This window comes from Leopardus geoffroyi, chromosome D1 (assembly GCF_018350155.1).
Source record: "Leopardus geoffroyi isolate Oge1 chromosome D1, O.geoffroyi_Oge1_pat1.0, whole genome shotgun sequence".
Classification (NCBI taxonomy): domain Eukaryota; kingdom Metazoa; phylum Chordata; class Mammalia; order Carnivora; family Felidae; genus Leopardus; species Leopardus geoffroyi.
In genome coordinates, this window is record NC_059329.1 from 54437353 (window position 1) to 54458946 (window position 21594).

Sequence of the window (21594 nt, forward strand, 5' to 3'; positions counted from 1 at the left end):
AATATTTATTTATTTTTGAGAGTGACAGAGCATGGGGGAAGGGGAAGAAATGGCGGGGGGGGCGGGGGGGGGAGGGGACCGAGGATCCGAAGGGGGCTTTGCATTGCAGCGGCAAGCCCCATGTGGGACTTGAACTCATGAACCATGAGATCATGACCTTAGCTAAAGCCGGACCACCTTCACAATTTAAAAAAATAAATAAAAATATTAAGTGAAAAAAATTTTAAATACCTGGTATTTTAAATCTTGAGTATATATTGAAATAACATTCAGATATGTAGTATTAAATAAAATATATTATTAAAATTAATTTTGACTTATTTTTATGAATGAACTACTAGAAAATTTGAAATTATGTGACTCATCTTATATTTCTGTTGGACAGTGCTGTGCAAGAGCCAATGGCCTAATAAGCAAATCAAGTACTATGTAATTTATTTCTTTATATATATATATATATATATGTGTGTATATATATATATATATGTGTGTATATATATATATATATATATATAAAATTTATTTCCGTATGCCTAAATCAATAATGTCTACAGTTGCCAAGTGGGATGAAATCCTTTTTTTTTTGCATACATTTATTTCTGTCCTTTTAGATTTTTAGAAATATAGTAATACTAATTATATCAGTTTTTTTGTGTGTGATTTCATGTATCTTTATGATAATGGAAGACATGTATAAAACACTGATGCAAAGCTTTTAGCCAGCTGCTAAGGAAGTGATATAGGCAGAATGAATACTTTGGACATTCCAAGGATATACATGTTGCTGGAATCATTAAAAGGCTATCACAGAGACTTTGGGCCTTTTATTGATAAGACATAGAAAGATAAATGCAATTCAAGTGGGAGAAAACAGTAAACTAGAAGGCTTGAATAGAGCCCAGATAGGTAGTGGACTGGGTATGCTTAGTGAACAGGCCAGAATCCTGTTTTGATTTGAATGAAGGATTTCAGTGTAAAAGTGAGAGAGAGTGATTGAAGGGTTAGGGTGAGACTGACTTTAAGACTCTGAGGCTAGAGTAAGAAATCTGGATGAGTTTAATATAGGTATTTAGGAGCCAGAAAAGATGTCGATGAATGGGAAGTGTTATGAAAACAGTATTTTTGGAAGATTGGTTATAAGAGACTATCATAGTTGTTTTTTTGAAGTGAGAAGGTACAGTAATATCCTAGAGAAAGTGGGGGAAATAGGGCACAGGGTTGAGATATCTAAAGGTTGAATCATCAAGACTGTTGTGTTTGGGAAAGCGGAAAAGGAGAAATTGAAACAGACTTTGGTTCCACAAGTGTCATAACAAATAAAAATAAAGATGTTTTAGCTTTATGTATTTTACAGCTTTAAAACTGTAAAATAGCTAATGTAGCCCTTTACAGATGAGGAATTTGAGATTCGGTGTTTAAAGACCTTCACCAGAAAAATCATGATCACCTTATATTAAGCTGACAATTGAGCCCTTGTCTTTTTCTTCCTACTGTGTTGTCATTGGAGTCTACTCACTTACCCAAGCCAGTGCCTCAGGTTTTCTTGACTCTCTCTATAGCTTTGCACAAGCAGTCAATCACTAAGTTGTATTATTTGTTTCCTAAATATTTCTCAGATCTGCCTAATTCTGTCTGTACTATCTCTACCTATGTTCACATTACTCCCATCTTTCTGGGTTGATATTTTCTGGAATTTACATTTTATCTCTGCCTTGCATCCACCTCCCACAACAAGCAAGGAAATAAAAGCAATCTGTTTTCCTACAATTCACTTGCTTTCTAAAGTGCAGAGAGAGCACTCTCTTGTCTAAATTTTTAAATGTAAATTTCTTAGCCTGGACTTACAAAGCTCTTCATGATCATGTCCTCTTTCCATGCCTCCAGTTCCATAATCACTTCTTTTTCAGTCTTTTGCATCTGCTGTTACTCCTGTAAGTAAGGTCCTTTCTCCCCTTTTCTCTGCCTCACCCTCAATCCCAAGTTCAGGTTTGGACTTAGAATAATAGTCTACTTGTCTGTCCTATGCTTCTTTCCACCACCACCACCCCACCTCCAACCCATGATCCACTGTCTAACACCCTAAAAAGACTCACATGAGTAGGCCCACTAAGGATATTTTTTCTTGTTTAGTAATAGTGGTCCCACAGAAATTTATTGAATGGGTCAGTGTTTTTATACTGCAGAGTTGTTTCAAGTTAAAATTAGCTTAGTGGAGAATGAAGAGTCTAAAAGAATGATTGAAAATTAGTCCATCATTTCCCAACCTGTTCTTAAGAGCACTTGTATCCTAAGATAAGCTAGTGTTGTATGTATGTTTCACACAAAATTCCATGGTCAGATATATTAGGTGAATGTTGAAGATTATATCCTTGGATATTCACGTGCACACAAGATCCATCAATAAAGTTGTTAAGAAGTCCTGCACTTAAAACAAAAAAAAAGACCTTTGTTTTGATCCAGTATTTTTCTTTTCTTTCCTCTTCTTTTTTTTAACATTTTTTAAGTTTATTTATTTATTTTGAGAGAGGGAGGGAGGGAGGGAGGTAATCCAAAGCAGGCTCCACGCTGTCAGCACAGAGCCCAACACAGGGCTTGAATCCACGAACCATGAGATCATGACCTGAGCCAAAACTGAGAGTTGGACACTTAACTGACTGAGCCACCTAGGCACCCCAATCCAGTATTTTTCTAATGTATTTGATTATGGAAACGTTTTAGAGAGTATACCTCCTGTTTCTCTTAGGTTACTAGTGGTATTTGGAAAATGCCAAATTTGATGGCTGTGTATGTGTGTCCTTTTATTTCCCTTCCGTCTAACAGATATAACTAAACAACATAATCACGTCATACCCAAGGGATATATGGAGGAACTCTGGCTGTTTACAGTTAGAAGAGAAAACCTGAGGGAAGGTAAAACAGTCTTCAAATATTTGAAGGTTCTAGCTGAAGAGGAATTGAAAATACTGTCTTTGAAACTAGAGAATAAGAGTAAGAACCAGGTGTAGGAAGGCAGATTTTGACTTTGTATAAGGCTAACTTTCTAATAACTAGAACTTTGGAAGATAAGTCAGTGTTCTGTCCTGAAAGTTGTCAAGTGAAGATCCAGAGGGATGATGTAGAGGACTTTAGCCCATAGAGAAGGTATAGATCGAAAGAATAGTTTTGTGAAATAGGTTGAAAGCCATTGGACTGTTTCTGAGATATCCATATCCATATCCAACTTGGAATTTATATTCCTTGATTCTTTTCTAATTCTATGAATCTGTGTCTTGGTCTGTAATGTCAGTAAAGTATACGAATATGTGTTATGAGAAACAAACACTAGTAGAAATTATGGTTGTATGGTTAAGGGCTTTTACTTGATGATATATTTTTTTTAATTGGCTTTATTTTTTAGAGCAGTTTTAGATTCACAGAAAAATAGAGCACAAAGTTCAAAGAGCACAAAGCACAAAGAGAGTTCACATATACACTCTTTCTCAACACACGACCTCCACTATCCATATCTCCTGGCACCACAGAAGTACATTTGTTATAATTAATGAACCTACATTGACCTATCATTATCACTCAAAAATCCACAGTTTACATTCGAGTTCATTCTTACTTGATAATGCTTTGAAAGAAAATGTGAATATTCCTGCTCATCTTTAAGAGAGTGGTTTTCAGTTATTTCTTGCCCTAGTTTAGTCTTTTCTGATTCAGAGGTCTAAAAGATAGTTAAAGTCAACATCCTCTATTTTGAAAAAGTATTCAGAGAAGGGGAAAGTTCTTTTTTTTATCTTAAATGTTTATAAATGTTTTATTTTGTGAGCTAACAGTATTTTTTCTTTCTTTTAAGTACCAAAAGAATTGGTGGAGCTCCATTTGAAGTTGATGAGGAAGATTGGCAAATCTGTTACGGCAGACAGATGGGAAAAATATTTGATCAAGGTAAATATTAAAAATTACCTTCTCTGGGGCACCTGGGTGGCTCAGTTGGTTAAGCATCCGACTCTTGATTGCAGTTCAGGTCATGATCTCGCTGGCATGCTGGCATGGAGCCTGCTTAAGATTCTCTTCCTCCCTCTCTGCTTCTCTCTCCCTCCTCTCTCAAAAAATGTGCCTTCTCTGTTACTGAAATATTACTGTAGCATAAATTGATGTGTTTCATAATATGCTGAACTTTTAAAATGGTCCACTAAAAGTTGCAAAATATGACTTAGATTTCCATACAATTACTATCAGTATGTGATTCTTTTCTGCAACTACTAAGCCATAGTGTTTAGTACTAAATTTGGGTTTCAGAGGTGTTATGTCCCTTTTGTGCCTAACACCGTGCCTAGGACTTTTCATGCCTTCTCTCATTTAATCCTTAAAACCATCCAGATAAATCAAGTAAGACATAAATAAGGCAAAGAAAGTTGTCATTCTTCCTTGAGATCACACTGTATGCATAGACACAAACAGAATTTGTTTGTTACTTAAATGGTAAGATGTCATAACACCTTTAAATCAGTATAGGAGATTACCAGTTACCAATAAGGCCAAAGCTATCCTTTACTGAAAACAACCTGGGAAATCAGAATGCTTTACGATAAACCATTCAGGAAAAATGGTCTGAAATTGTATCCAAACTTTGAGACCTACACAATTTTTGGAAGCCCAAGCTGATAAATGTACCTACCTCCATGATATCTTTTGGGAATATTTTTAATTCTATAACATACCAGAATATTAGGTTATATTTTTTGGTATTTTGAAAACTGTATGATTTTCTTGTCTTTTAAAAAAATACATGTTTACCCATGTATTTTCATACCTGCTTTCTTTTTGGGGGAGGTATATATATGACTTCAGAGCACTATGAAAAGAGGAATCATCAGGGTATAAGAGTTGCTTGTTACATTATTATAAAAATCACATGTGCTTTTCCATTTATTGGTGTATAACACATCATTCCAAATTAAGTGACAGAACAATTTTAATCAGTTCACTGGTTCCTTTTCTGTTGGTTGAAAGCAGCCACAATTCTGGCCACATTTCAAGAGAGGAGATACAGACCCCAAACTAATGTTGAATGAAATCTCCAAAATATGTTAAAACTGTGAATGATAACTGAGCAAATTTTTAACTATTCAAAGTGCTTTAGGGGTGCCTGGGTGGCTCGGTTAAGCATTCAACTTCAGCTCAGGTCATGATCTCACAGTTCGTGGGTTCGAGCCCCACATTGGGCTCTGTGTTGACACCTCGGAGCCCGGAGCTTGCTTTGGATTTTGGGTCTCCCTCTCTCTCTGCCCCTCCCCACCTCATACTCGGTCTCTCTCTGTCTCTCAATAAATAAACTTTTTTTAAAAAAGTGCTTTAGGAAATACCAGTGAAATCGCTGTTTTGCCTTTAGTAAAATATTTATTAATGGTTAAGAATCAAGTTTTGGAGCTTTAAAAGAGATGCTGGAATTTCAGGGCATTGATTTTTATATAATATCTTAAAGGGTATAGTCCCTTGTAAATAAATGTGGGTTTGTTATTAAAGTGGGTTTATTTGTTTACATGTTCTGAGAATTTAGGTAGAAATATCTTGTATACTGTTCACATCTCTTGTTAAACTTTAGAACCATGGATAATCTACTTTGCACCGTTGTGTCTGTTTCTTCATAAAATGTGAGAAATGAGATGATTTTATAAACCCCTTTAGTTCTATGGTGAAAACTACAGGTTCCAGCTCATTTTTTAAAAAATCGAGATATATTTACATAACATAAAATTTGCCCTTTGAAAGTATGCAATTCAGTGTTTTTTAGTATATTCACAAGGTTGTGCAACTATCATCACTGTCTAAATCAGAACATTTTTATCACCTCAAAAAGGAACCCCATACTCATTAATAATTACTCTCCTTTCCTCTTGTCCTTATAAACTACTAATCTGTTTTCTGATTCTATGAATTTGCCTATTCTGGACATTTCATATAAATAGAATCATACAATATGTGGCCTTTTGTGTCTGGTTTCTTTCACTTAGCATAATGTTTTCAAGTTTCATCTCTGTTAAAGGATGAATCAGTGCTTTATTCCTTTCTATGCCTGAATAATGTTCCTTCGTATGGATATACCACTTTTTATATATCTACTTATCAGTTTATGATATTAGGCTTGTTTCCATCTTTCGGCTATTATGAAAAGTGCTGCTGTGAGTAGACATGTGATTTCATTTCTTATATCTAGAGTGGAATTGCTGGGTCATATGGTAATTCTGTTTTGACTACTTAACTGCCAGACTGTTTCCCAAAGCTGCACCATTTTACAATTTCTCTAGCAATTATGAGGGTTCCAGTTTTTCTACATCCTTTTTCATTAACACTTATGATTGATTGATTGATTGATTGATTGATTTTAAGCATCCTAGTGGGGGTTCCCATGGTTTTGATTTACATTTTCCTTATGACTAAATTATGTTGAGTGTTCCTTTCATATACTTGTGGGCCATTGTATATCTTTGAGAAAATGTGGAAAAATGCCTACTCCTATCCTTCTTTGTTTAGTTGGTTGTTCGTGTTTTTGTTCTTGAGTTTTAAGAGCTCTTTATATATTCTGCATGCTAGACCCTTACCAGATACATGATTTGCATACATTTTCTCCCATTTGGTGTTTTTTCTTTTACTTTCTGTGTAATGTTCTTCGATGCATGAAGGTTTTAATTTTGATGAAGTCCAATACAGTTTTTTCTTTTGTGGCTAGTGCTTTGGTGTCATATCTAAAAAACTATTGCCCAAACTAAGATCATAAAGATGTAATCCTCTAATTTGTTCTAACAGTTCTGTGCTTTTAGCTTTTGTGTTTAGATCTATGATCTCTTTTAAGTTAATTTTTGTATATAAGATGGGGTCCAACCACATCCTTTTGGGTGTAGATATCCAGTTAGTTATTCCATTACTGTTTGTTGAAAAGACCATTCTTTCCCATATTTGATTGCCTTGACAATCTTGTAAAAAGTCAATTCAACATAAATAGAAGGGTCTATTTCTGAAGTTGCTATTCTGTTGACTTCTATGCCATCATTTATGCTGTCTTGATTATTAAATCTTTGTAATAGGTTTTGAGTTGGTTCTTTTTCAAGATTGTTTGGACTGTTCTGCTTTCCTTGCATTTTCTTAATGAGTTTGAGGATCAGCTTGTTAATTTCTGCAAAAATGCCAGCTATGATTTATATAGGATTAGATATAATCTGTAGGTAAATTTGGGGAATATTAGGTTAACAAAAATAAGTCTTCTGATCCATGGATCAGGATGTCTTTCAAAATATTTGGGTCTTTAATTCCTTTCAAAAACGTTTCATAGTTTTCTGAGTCCAGTTTTATATTTATTTGTTCAGTTCTTCAGTATTTTCTTGGTTTGATGTTGGTATAAATGTAATTTTTTTCTTAACTTCATCTTCAGATCGTTCATTGCTAATGTGTGGAAATACACTAATTTTTGTATATTAATCTTGTGTCTTGCTTCTTTGTCAAACTATTAGCTCAAATAGTTTTATTGTAGATTTTTAAGACTTTCTATATATGAGATGATATCATCTCCAAATCCAGATAGTTTTACTTCCTCCTTTCTAATCTGGACATACTTTATTTCTTTTTCTTGCGTAAGAAAACCAGAACCCCTGGTATACTGTCGTATAGAAATGGTGAGAGCAGACATCCTTTGTTCCTGATCCTTGGGGGAAATTTTTCAGTCTTTTAAGATTTAATATGATATTAGATATGTGTTGTTTTTTTTTTTTTTTAAGTTTATTTATTTTTGAGAGAGACTGAGAGAGCAAGCAGGGGAGGGGTGGAAAGAGAGGGAGAGAGACAATCCCAACCAGGCTTCACATTGTCAGTGCGGAGCCCGATGCAGGGCTTGAACTCATGAACTGTGAAATCATGGCCTGAACCAAAACCAAGAGTTGGGCACTTAACCGACTGAGCCACCCAGGCACCCCAGGTATATGTGTTTTTCATAGAGGTTCTTTCTCAGACTAAGAAAGGTCTCTTCCTGGTATGTTGAATATTTTTTATCATGAAAGGTGTTAGATTTTGTCAGATGTTTTTTCTGCATCTACTGAGATAACCGTGTGGTTTTTCCCTTTATTAACATGGTGTATTGCATTGATTAATTTTCATATGTTGGGACTGTGCAGTCCTACAGTCTCACTTCATCGTGGTTCATAATCCTTTTTATATGTTGCTAGATTTGGTTTGTTAATTTACTGTTGAGGATTTTTGTTTCTGTATTCATAGGGATGATGATGTGTTTTATTGAGATGTCTGTGGCTTCATAGAATTAGTTGAGAAGTTACTTCCTCTTATTTTTTGTAAGTGTTCATCAAATGTTAATTCTTTAATTTTTTTTTTTAGCATTTATTTATTTATTTATTATTATTTTTTTTTTTTAAGGTTTTTTTTTTTTTTTTTCCAACGTTTTATTTATTTTTGGGACAGAGAGAGACAGAGCATGAACGGGGGAGGGGCAGAGAGAGAGGGAGACACAGAATCGGAAACAGGCTCCAGGCTCTGAGCCATCAGCCCAGAGCCTGACGCGGGGCTCGAACTCCCGGACCGCGAGATCGTGACCTGGCTGAAGTCGGACGCTTAACCGACTGCGCCACCCAGGCGCCCCAGCATTTATTTATTTTTGAGAGACAGAGTGCAAGTGGGGAAGGGGCACAGAGACAGAGGGAGACACAGAATCCAAAACAGGCTATAGGCTTTGAGCTGTCAGCACAGGGCCCAATTCAGGGCTCGAACTCACCAACTGTGAGATCACAACCTGAGCCGAAGTTGGAAGCTCAACCAACTGAGCCACCTAGGTGCCCCTATAGGTATTCCCTATAGGTATTGAGTCAATTTCAGTAGTTTGTGTCTCTAGGAAATTGTTCATTTTACCTAGCTTATTGGCATTAGATTGTTCATAGTATCCACTTGAGATCTTTTTTATTTATGTAGAGTTGGTAGTAATATTCCCTCTTTCCTTATTTTACTGATTGTGAGTGTTCTCCCCCCCCCCCACCCGCACCCCCTCCCCCGGTCAGTGTAGCTATAGATTTACCAATTTTGTTGATCTTTTAAGAACCAACTTAACAGTTTAGTAGAATTTCCCTATTTTTCTATTTTATTCTTTCCTTTTATTTGCCTTGGGTTTAGTTGGGATTCTTTTCTAGTAATATGGTGGAAATTTAGGTTATTGATTTGAGATCTTCCTCTTTTTTTAACATAGGCATTTTCAGCTATTATATTCCATCTTTACTTCTTGCTTTAGCTCCATTCCATAAATTGGTATATTTAGTTTACTTTCATCTCAAAGTATCTTCTCACTTCTCTTGTGATTTCTTCTTTGACCCATTGGTTATTTAGTTGTAGTTTAATTTCCACATACTTGTAAATTTCACCAATTTTTTTTTCTATTACTGGTTTCTAATTTTATAACATGTAGAACATACTTTCTATGATTTTGATCCAGTTAATTTTGTTGAGACTTATTTTATGACCTTACATAATATATGTGTGTGTGTGTGTGTGTGGATGTGTATAAAAAGTCCTTCAAATTAAAAAAAAGTAGATAATTTATCTACTTAAATATTTAGTGAGATTTGCTCATTTCATATTCATATTTACTGTCCTTTTTAAAAATATTTTTCCTTTTTTCTGATTTTTAAGCCTTTTGTTGCCTATCAATAAAGTTTATACACAACACACACATACACACACCTTAAGTACAGATATGTTTTTCCCCCTTATCCTTTTTGAAAGCTACAATCTCTACAATTTTTTTAAAGAACAATAAACTCTGGGGCACCAAGGGTGTCTTATTTGGTTAAGCGTTCAACTTCAGCTCAGGTCATAATCTCAGTTTGTGAGTTTGAGCCCCGCGTCAGGTTCTGTGCTGACAGTTCACAGCCTGGAGCCTGCTTCGGATTCTGTGTCTCCCTCTCTCTGCCCCTCTCCCACTCGTGCTCTGTCTCTGTGTCTGTCTCTCTCAAAAATAAAATAAAAACATTTAAAAAAATTTAAAAAAAAAGAATAAACTCTTCCTTAATTCTTTGTTCCCCTTTAGTTTTTACCCATCCTCCCTTTTCCCCCTTTGTATTAGTTATCTGCTGTTTGATGACAAATAACCTCAAAATGTAGCTAATGAAAACAGTGAATATCAAGTCTGCCATTCTCTGAGCTGTGCCTAATGCTCAGCACATCCCAAACTACATTCTCCCTGATGCCTCTTGGTTTGCAGCCTTGAGTTTTCCAGGTGAAGTCTGAAACTAGCCCTGGTACATGGAGAATAAGGAGACACCAAAGAAAGAAGCAGAGTACTATTTCAGATTGATACTGTGGCTGGTCACCAATATGAAGGACGTTCTGTGATTGTTTGAATTTGTATGTCTACTCTTTGAGGCCTTCCTTAGAATACTTTCCAAATAAACTGTTTAAGCTCATATCAGGTCCTGCTTTTGTTGGAAATCAAAATTTCATCAAGTGTTTAACAAAATGGAACACCATAATATCAGTTAGTAAGCAATACAGATAAAATATACCCCTGAAGTGCCAGGTTTTGATGAACAGGAAACACAGCATGGCAGGGTACTCTGGGACCTCTTCTTCGTGAAGTAAATACTTTCAAGATCAAAAGACATAGCTGACTTTCTTACATAGAAGCAGACACAGAGAGGCAAACAAAATGAGGAGACAGAGAAATTTATCCCCAATGAAAGAACAGGACAAGGCTTTGGCCAGAGATCTAAGTGAAACAGGTATAAGTAACATGCCTGATAAAGAATTTAAAGCAGCGATCACAAAGATACTCACTGGATTTGAGAAAAGAGTGAGAACCTTAACACAGAGATAAAGAATAAGATAGCTCAGATAAAGGGATCAGTAAATGAAATCAGAAACATGTTTGATGGAATGAACAGAAGGAAAGAAGCAGCAGAAAGAATTAGTGACCTGGAAGACAAAGTAATTAAACTGAACACAAGAGAGAGAAAAGAACTACACAAAATGATAATAGACTTAGGGAATTCAGTGACTCCATCAAATGTAATGAAAATCATTATAGGAGTCCCAAAAGAGGATGAAAAGAGGGCAGAAAATTTGAAGAAACAATAGGTGGATCTGATTTCTATAAAAAATCAAGAACTCACAAAAACAGGATATAAAATATAATTTTATATATATGTAAAATCTAGGGAGGTGAGGAGAAAAGAATGGGTTCAAACTTAAATGACCATCAACTCAGTATAGACTGCTATATGCAGAAGAGGTTATATAGAATCTGAATATCAAAACCTAATAAACCTGCAAAGAAAAAAGAGAAAACCAAATATATCACTAAAGAAACTTAGCAAAACATGAAAAAAAGACGAGAGTATCAGAAAAAAACCTTCAGAAACACACACAAAACAGGTAATAAAATGGCAATAAATACATATCTATCAATAATTACTTTGAATGTAAGTGAACTAAATGCTGCAATAAAAAGATGTAGAGTGACAGGATGGATTAAAAAAAAGAAGACCCATCTGTGTGCTGCCTATAAGAGACTCAGTTTACACCAGAAGACGCTTACAGATTGAAAGTGCGGGAATGGAGAAACATGTATCATGCAAATGGTTTTTAAAAGAAAGCCAGAGTAGGTGTACTTACATCAGACAAAAGGGACTTTTTGTTTGTTTGTTTGTTTGTTTGTTGATTTTGACAGAGAGTGAGTGCACATGTGAGTGGGGAAGGGGCAGAGAGAATAAATGAGTGAATTCCAAACAGGCTCCACGCAGTCAGCACAGAGTCTGACCGGGGCTTGATCTCACAAACCAAACCATGAGATCATGACCTGAGCCAAAATCAAGAGTCAGATGCTTAACTGACTGAGCCACCCAGGTTCCCCAAGACAAAACACACTTTAAAACAAAGACTGTAACAAGACATAAAGAAGGACAGTGTATAATAATAAAGGGACAATCCAACAAGATCTAACAGTTGTAAATATTTATGCACCCAGCATAGCAGCACCCAAATATATAAAAATGTTAATAACAGACAGATACAAGTTGATTACTAATCGATAGTAATACAGTGATACTTTAACATTCTGCTGCATCAATTGACAGATGTGTTGTGTGTCAGTATTAACAGATGATGTCAATTGTGTTGTGTGTGTTGATGTCCAAACAGAACATCAAAGAAAGAATGCCTTTGAGTGACACACTGGAGCAGACGGATTTAACAGAAATATTGAGAACATTCTATCCTAAAACATTCTTTTCAAGTGTGCCTGGAGCATTCTTCAGAATAGACCATGTATTAGCCCAGAAACCACTCTCAACAAATAGAAGAAGTCATACCAGGCATCTTTTCTGACCACAACGCTATGTAACTAGATATCAACCACTGGAAAGATCGCAAATACAATGGAGATTAAATACCATGCTACTAAACAATGAATAGATCAACCAGGAGATAATAGAAGAAGTAAAAACATATATGAGACAAATGAAAATGAACACACAAAACTTCAAAAAAAAAAAAAAACCCTTTAGGATGCAGCACAAGCGATTCTAAGAGGGAAAGATACAGCACTACAGGCCTATGTCAAGAAGTAAGAAAGATATCAAACAACCTTACACCAAAAGGAGCTAGAAAAAGAACTAACAAAACCTAAAAACAGCAGAAGGAAAGAAATAATAAAGATTAGAGCAGAAATAAATGATATAGAAGCTAAAAAAAACAATAGGACAGATTAATGAAACCAAGAGCTGGTTCTTTGAAAAAATCAATGATTGATAAACCTGTAGCCAGATTTATCAAGAAAAGAAGAGAAATAATCGACACCACAGAAATACAAATGATTATAAAAGAACATTATGAAAAACTATATGCCAGCCAACTGGACAACGTAGAAGAAATGGATATGTTCCTAGAAACTTATAAACTACCAAAACAGAAACAGAAAGAAACAGAAATTTGAACAGACTGATTACCAGCAATGAAATTGATTCAGTAATCAAAAAAAAAAAAAAAAAAAAAAAAAAACCAACAAGGGGCACCTGGGTGGCTCATTTGGTTGAGTGTCCAACTTTAGCTCAGGTCATGATCTCATGGTTCCTGAGTTCAGGTCCCGCATGTGAGGCTCACTGCTGTCAGCACAGAGCCCACTTCAGATCCTTTGTGCCCGCCTCTCTCTGCCCCTCCTCTGCTCATGCTCTCTCTTTCTCAAAAATAAGTTAAAATATGGGGGAAAAAACCCTCCTGTCAAACAAAATCTACGACTAGATGGCTTCACAGGCAAATTATACCAAACATTTAAAGAAGAGTTAATACGTATTCTTCTCAAACTATTCTAAAAAGAAGAAAAGGAAGGAATACTTCCATATTCATTCTATAAGGTCAGCATTATTTTGATACCAAAACCAGATAAAGACACCACAAAAAAAGAACTACATGGGCACCTGGGCAGTTCAGTCAGTTTTCCGACTCTGTTTCAGCTCAGGTCATGATCCCAGGGTCGTGGAATCAAGCCCCACATCTAAGCTAAATGTTCATCTGAGCACAGAGCCTGCTTAAGATTCTCTCTGTGTGTGCTCCTCTACCCCACTTACACTTGCTTGCTCTCTTTTTTTCTTTTTTCAAATGTACTTTTATTTTGAGAGAGAGAGAGAGCACACACACATGTGCAGGGGAGGAGCAGAGAGAGGGGGAGAGAATACAAAGCAGGTTCCAGGCTCTGAGCTGTCAGCACAGAGCCTGACATGGGGCTCAAACTCATGAACCGTGAGATCACGACCTGAGCTGAAGTTGGATGCTTAACCAACTGAACCATCCAGGTGCCCCTACACTCTCTCTCTTTCTCAAAATATGTATGTATATAGAGAGAACTATAGGCCAATATCCCTGATGCAAAAATCCTCAATGAAGTATTAGCTAACTGAATTCAACAATACATTATAAAAATCATTCACTATGATCTTGTAGGATTTATTCCTGGGTTGCCAGGTTGGTTCACTCTTTGCAAATCAATCAACATGATACATTACATCAGTAAGAGAAACGAGAAATAAGTCATACGGAGAAAGACAGATACCACATGTTTTCATTCATATGTGGATCCTGAGAAACTTAATAGAAGACCATGGGGGAGAGGAAAGGGGGAAAAAAAAGTTATAGAGAGGAAAGGAGGCAAACCATAAGAGACTCTTAAAAACTGAGAATAAACTGAGGGTTGATGGGGGGGTGGGAGTGAGGGGAAAGTATGCGATGGGCATTTAGGAGGGCACCTGTTGGGATGAGCACTGGGTGTTGTATGGAAACCAATTTGACAATAAATTTCATATTAAAAAAAAATAAGAGAAACGATAAGAACCATATGATCATTTCAATAGAAGCAGAAAAAGTATTTGAAAAATACAGTACCAATTCATGATAAAAACCCTTAAAGTAGGGTTGGAGGGAACATCTAAAGGCCATATGAAAAATTCACTACTAACATCATCTTCAATGGGGAAAAACTGAGAGCTTTTCCCCTAAAGTCAGGAACAAGGCAAAGATGTACACTCTCATCACTTTTATCCATCATAGTACTAGAAGTCCAGCCACAGCAATCAGACAACAAAAAGAAATAAAAGGCATCCAGTTCGGCAGGAAAGAAGTCAGACTTTAAACTGCAGCTGACATGATACTATATATAGAAAACCTGAAAGACTCCACCAGAAACCTACTAAAACTGATCAATGAATTCCATAAAGTCGCGGGATACAAAATCAATGTACAGAGATGTCTGTTGCATTTCTACATGCCAATAATGAAGCAGCAGAAAGAGAAAGTAAGAAAACAATCTCATTTACAATTACACCCAAAATAGTAAGATATCTAGGAATAAATGTAACCAAAGAGGTTAAAGACCTGTACTCTGAAAACTATAAAACACTGAGGAAAAAAATTGAAGATGACACAAAGAAGCAGAAAGACATTGCATGCTTATGGATTGGAAGAACCAATATTGTTAAAATGTCTATAATACCCGACCTACACCTTTGTTTTGTTTTGTTTTGTTTTGTTTTGTTTTGTTTTGTTTTGTTTTTAGAGAGCGAGTGGGAGTGGGAGAGAGAGGCAGAGGGAGAGAGAATCTTAAGCAGTCTCCATGCTCAGCATGGAGTACAACATAGGGCTTGATCCTATGACTCTGGGATAATGACCTGAGCTGAAATTGAGTTGGACACTCAGCCGACTGAGCCACCCATGGGCCCCAGCAATCGACACCTTTAATGTAAGCCCTGTCAAAACACCAACAGCATTTTTCACAGAACTAAAATAAACAAGTCTGAAATTTGTATGAAACCACAGAAGATTCCAAATAGCCATACAACCTTGAAAAAGAAAAGCAAAGCTGGAGGAATCATAATTCTGGACTTAAAATTGTATTACAGTGCTATAGTAATCAGTGAAACAGAATAGAAAATCCAGAAATGAACCAACAACTGTATGGTCAGTTAATCTTTGACAAAGCAGGAAAGACTATCCAGTGGGAAAAAGACAGCCTCTTCAACAAATGGTGTTGGGTAAACTGGACAGCAACATGCAAGAGAATGAAACTGGCCCACATTCTTATACCTTACACAAAATCAAAAGGGATTAAATACCTAAATGTGAGACCCAAAATCATAAAAATCCTAGAAGAGAACACAGTAACCTCTTTGACATGGGCAATAGCAACTTTTTTTCTAGGTATGTCTCCTGAGGCAAGGGAAACAAAAGCAAAAATAAACTATGCTACTGTATTAAAAATACAATGAATGACACAATCAACAAAACTAAAAGGCAACCTATGGAACTCTTGAAGATGTTTATATGTGACATATCTGATAAAGTATTGGTGTCTAAAATGTATAAAGAACTTATATAACTCAACACCTAAAAAAAAATCCTGTTAAAAAATGGGCAATAGACATGATTAGACATTTTTGAAAGAAGACATGCAGATGGCCAAGAGACACATGAAAAGATGTTCATCACTTATCAGAGAAATGCAAATCAGACCTACAGTGAGATATCACCTCATACCTGTCAGAATGGCTAAAATCAACAACTTGAGAAACAACAGGTGTTGGTGAGCATGTAAAGAAAAAATAACGCTCTTGTAAACTGGTGCAGCAGCTGTGGAAAACAGTATATAGGTTCCTCAGAAAGTTAAAAATAGAACTACCCTATGATTCAGTAACCACTCCCCTGGGTATTTACCCAGAGAATACAAAAACACTAATTGAAAGGGATGCATGCACCCTTATGTTTATAGCAGCATTATTTACAATAGCCAAGATGTGGGAGCAGCCCAAGTGTTCATTGATGGATGAATGGATGGAGATACACACACACACACACACACACACACACACACACACACACACACATATCATGGAATGTTATTCAGCCATAAAAAAGAATGAAATCTTGCCATTTGCAGTGACATGGATGGAGCTAGAGACTATAATGCTAAGTGAAATAAATCAGAGAAAGACAAAGACCATATGATTTCACTCATATGTGGAATTCAAGAAACAAATGAGCAAAGGAGAAAAGAGAGAGAGAGAGACCAAGTAACAGACTCTTCAGTATAGAGAACAAATTGACAGTTACTCGAGGGGAGGTTGGTGGAGGGTTGGGATTAAATAGGTGGTGGATATTAAGGAGTGCACTTTTGGTGATGAGCACCAGGTGATGTATGGAATTGTTGGATCTCTATATTGTACACCTGAAATTAATATAACACTGTATGTTGTTTAACTGGAATTAAAATAAAAACTTTTAAAAATGAACATTATACATGTATTCTCTTGTCATTTTTCTGTGTTAGGAATCTGAAGGTGACCTAGAGCTGGATGCCTCTGGCTCAGAGTTTCTCATTAGGCTGTTATCAAGCTGTTAGCCTGGTATGCAGTCTCATCTGAAGGCTCAACTGAAGAAGAATCCACTTCTAATCTCAGTTACATGGCTATTGTCAGGATTCATTTCTTTGTCATGGCTTATCCACAGGGCCCCTCACGACATTGCAGTTCCATGGGGGCATTACTTCTCCATATGACTGCTTCCCACATTGCAACAGAGCCAATGAATGAGAGAAGGGCTAAGACAAATAAAGTCATGATATTTTTGTAACCAAATCTTAGATATGACCTACTTTCACTTTTGCCATGTTTTAGAGTAATGTCACTGGATTTGGCTTATATCCAAAGCTGTGGGAGGAGGGCAGCAAGGGGAAGTGAATTCTATAGGGGCAATGAATACCAGGAGATGATGATCATTATGGGCCACACAAAAGGTGTCTTGATCTCAGTTTTATAGATAGATTTTTGAAATAATTTTCTTTATTTGCTATTCTGTTTACTTCCCATTCACTCCTCAGTCCCTTGAAATTTTTCTTCTTTCTGTAACATTCCATTGCAATAAAAATTCTTTACAGTGAAAAGCTTGAATGATGTTCTAATTGCTAAGTTGAAGTGTTACTTTTTATTCCACATCTTTTTAATTTCTCTAATTGTTCTTTCCTTGAAACACTGTTTTCTTTTAGTTTTTTTCCTACACTCCTTTCCAGTTTTTCCTTTTACTACTAGTAGTCTCCTTTCCCAGATCTTTTTTTTCTGTCTGAGTTCTTAAAAGTTTTTTATACTACAGAAGTTTGTTCCATACCTTCTTCTAGTCTCATTTTATATATTCGTCTTGGGTATTCTTGTTTATTCCCATGATTTTAAAACCTCGTATGGTAATGACTTATATTTTCATCCAGAATCTTAGTTTGAAGGCCAGTATGCCAACTACATATTGAACATCTTCATTGAAAAAATGCTGATGAGTCAATATTAGCTAGAGACTAAACTACTGTTAGAAAGAAACTCCAAAATATAATTGTTTAAATAAGCATTAAATTTATTTGTATCTGTTACAACAATCTGACTTGTCTGCCCTGGGACAACTGTATTCCATGAGGTTATTCAGGGATCCAGGTTCTCAACATTTTTTAAAAAATCTTTTTTTTAATGCTTATTTATTCAATTTGAGAGAGAGAGTGTGAGTGGGTTAGGGGCAGAAGGCAGGAGAATCCCAACCTGTCGGCCCAACGTGGGGCTTGAACTTAGAAACTGTGAACTCATGACCTAAGCCAAAATCAGAGTTGGATGCTTAACTGACTGAGCCACACAGGTGCCCCCAGGTTCTTAACATTTTATTGCTCCACCCTAGGGTATTTTGTTTTTCTTTGTTGTCGAATGTGTTTCAGCTGCAGGAAAGGGTAAGAATGTATAGGGCAAACAATTTTCTTTCAAGAAGTGAGGCAGAATTTGCATACTTCACTTCTATTGTTCTATTAGGAAGAGCACAGTCCCATGATCATACCTATTTGTAGAGGAAGTTAGAGGGTATCAACCCTTACTTAGTGGCACAAATTCAGGAAAATGGGGCAGGAGGAGCAGATTTTTGTATGGCAACTAAAAAAGATTTGGTTTCCTTCGCTTTGGGAGAAGTATACATCTCCCTGCTAGTGAATTCAGGCATGGCTATGTGACTTGTTTTTGGCCAGTGAAATGCAAGGAAACATGATAGGTTACACTTTGAGCAGAATTTTTAAGAGCAGTGGATTTTCTCCATGTTCTCTATTCCCTTTGCTATGATAACTTATACTTTTCTAAGTCAGTGCTGCCCATTTTTGGGTGAAGATGATAGGTTACAAAGCCACTGCTAACCAGTCATCAACGTAGGCCAGAAATAAAATTTTGTTGCTGTAACTGAGTGATTGACACACCATTTCTTAAAGGGTCAGATACTAGATATTGTAGACTTTTGTTCCTTATAGTCTCTGTCACAACTATAGACTAATTCCTCAATGAATGGATTTGGCTGTGTTCTAATAAAACTTATTTTACAAAAAACAAGCACTCAGTTTGTGGGCCATAGTTTGCCAACTGCTGTTGTAAATGGTTGAGCTTTAGGTCTTATTTGTTACTACAGCATAAACCTTGACTACCCTGACTAATACCTTTAGTTAAATAGCACAATACCCCCACCTTCTTACCCAAGTCAGAAATCTTAAGTATGATCCTAGACTCATTTCCCAAACTAAATCCTAACTTCTTTCTCTCAGAGCTCTTGACTTAAGAGATGAAGGTTACCTCCACCCCCCAAGGTTTAAATAGACCTTATTATAAGGAGCTCCCTGTTGAGCAGGGCCTTATAAACCAATGTATTTGGTCTCAAGATGTCACCATGGGGAAATCTAGGAGTAATGATTGCAGAAGAGGTAGCTGTATGTAATATGATCCTGGGAATGCTGACCAGGAATGTAGCAGACATGATCAGGATAGGCTGGGGGTGGTCAGGTTGCAGGGTGAGCAATAGGACAGCCCCCTTCACTCCTGGTTCGAGTAGCTCAATGTGATAGGACCCCAGCCTGATGGCAGGAGGAAACACAGGAAGCAGGAGGTGAGTCCAGTAGTGACATCCATGGTCCCGAGCTGCTTCTGCAGCAGCTTGGAATGGATCAGGATACACAGAACCGAAACTCTGCCAGGGTTAGGCCTGTTAGGCCCCTCAGCAGCAGAGACATCAGCACAGACATGACCACATGGAGTGACTGCAGAGAGGGGCCAACAGTAGCCCAAGGTCGGGAAGTCAAAATGGCAAAAGATGAAGATACTAAGACCCAAAGAGAAATATTTATTCTTAGCCATACATTCAAGTTAGTAATAGAGAACCAGAGCTTGGTTAGAGAAGCTGTTAAATTTGTAATACGGTTGACCCTTGAAAGCACAGGTTTGTATACCTGTCCACTTACATGCAGAATTTTTCAGTAAATATAGTACAATACTGTGAGTGTATTTTCTGTTCTTTATGCTTTTCTTAACATTTTCTTTTTTTAAGAGTATGGTAGGGGTGCCTGAGTGACTCAGTCGGCTGGGTATCTGACTCTTGATTTTGGCTCAGGTCATGATTTTGCAGTCTTGAGTTTGAGCACCAAGTCAGGCTTTGCACTGGCAGCACGGAGCCTGCTTGGGATTCTCTCTCTCTCTGTGCTCCTGCCCTGCTTGCTATTTCTCTGAAAATGAATTAACTTAAAAAACAAAAGAATATGGTATATAACACCATATAAATATATGTAATAACATTGTAATATATGTAATAATATAATATATGTAATAATATATATTATTTGTAATAGTATATATTATGTGCAATATACATATGTAATATAAATATAAAATTTTTAATATATTATACATAATATATAATAGATTATATATACATATATAATATAATTTAAATTACATAATTATATGATTTATGTGTAATATAAACGTGTGATATCAATATGTGTTAATCGATTTTACATGTTATAGGTAAAGCTTCTGGTCAGTAGTTGGCTATTTAAGATTTGGGGGAGTCAAAAGTTATATGCAGATTTTTAACTGTGTACAAGATTGGCACCTCTAATGCCTGCACTGTTCAAGGGTCAACTTTGGTTTTTTGTAACCTAGTATTTATTGTTCCTTGGCTTGTAAATGGTGCCACTGTCATTTCATTCATTAAAACATACCTGATAATTTTTCTGGACTTTTTTTTTTTTTTTTTTTTTTTTGTCCTTCACATTTATTAAATTACCAAATCCTGATTGACTTATGCTTTTTAATCTCTCTCAGTTCAGTCCACGCAACCCTTACGGTCTCTACCCTAGTTGAGGCCATTGTCTCTCACTTGGATTTCTGTAGGACTATCCAGACTGGTTTCCCCGTGTCTAGTCCAGTTATCCCAATTGCAATGATAAAGTGAAAATCAGAATTAATCTTTCTCCTTTGGTTTAATTCCTTAATGTAGGAGTCCTTGTTGTCTTCTGAATAGAAAATAAATTTCTTAATGGCAACAGAGTTGTTCATCTGATGACCCCTGCTTTCTCCTTTGGGTTCTTTTCTTACTATTCTCTTTTAACCTCATCAGTATGTACTCTAGTCTACAATACGGAACTTTTTTTCTTTTAAGTTTGCTTATTTATTTTTTTGAGAGTGCACACTAGTGGGACAGGCAGAGAGAGAAGGAGAGAGAATTCCTAAGTCAGACGCTTAACTGAGTCACCCAGGCACCCTGGAACTGTTTTTCGTTATATAATGGTCATGCTATTTCTGCCTCTTTGGTCCTTTGTATATGACTGTTTAAAGTAGGCCTTGCCCTTGAGTGTTCTGCTGTCTTAATATATATCCACGCTTTATTTCTTTCCTAGTAGTGATCGCTCTCTAAAATCATCAGTTTTACTTTTTAAGTCTCTCTTCTCCAGAGGATTCAAAGCTCTATGAGGGCAAGGATTTTTATCATTATTTATTACATTTTAAATATATGAGCTGTTGCTCAGTATTTATTGAGTCAGTAAATGGATGAATGAATGAATATTTACTTTACAGAAAGTCCTGTATGTGTATGTCTGTCTCCCGGTCTCACTTAGTGTGCCTGATAGTTAATGTTTCCTTAGTTTTGTAGTTATCCTCCATAAGTCATTTCTTCGTGGGCCATATAGTAGCTGGCTAGAGTATGTGAAATAGCATATACTGTTTATATTGCAATAGT

At 36.3% G+C, this 21594-nt stretch overlaps 1 protein-coding gene across 2 annotated transcripts in view; it reads left to right on the top strand.

Annotated features, from left to right (window-relative positions):
* The window catches only part of RSF1 (remodeling and spacing factor 1), a 156021-nt gene that overhangs the window by 37582 nt on the left and 96845 nt on the right, over window positions 1-21594 (top strand). For both annotated transcript variants that reach the window (XM_045483870.1, XM_045483871.1), the window contains exon 2: window positions 3842-3933. In XM_045483870.1, coding sequence (XP_045339826.1) covers window positions 3842-3933 — 92 coding nt within the window. The remainder of the gene's footprint in view (window positions 1-3841; window positions 3934-21594) is intronic.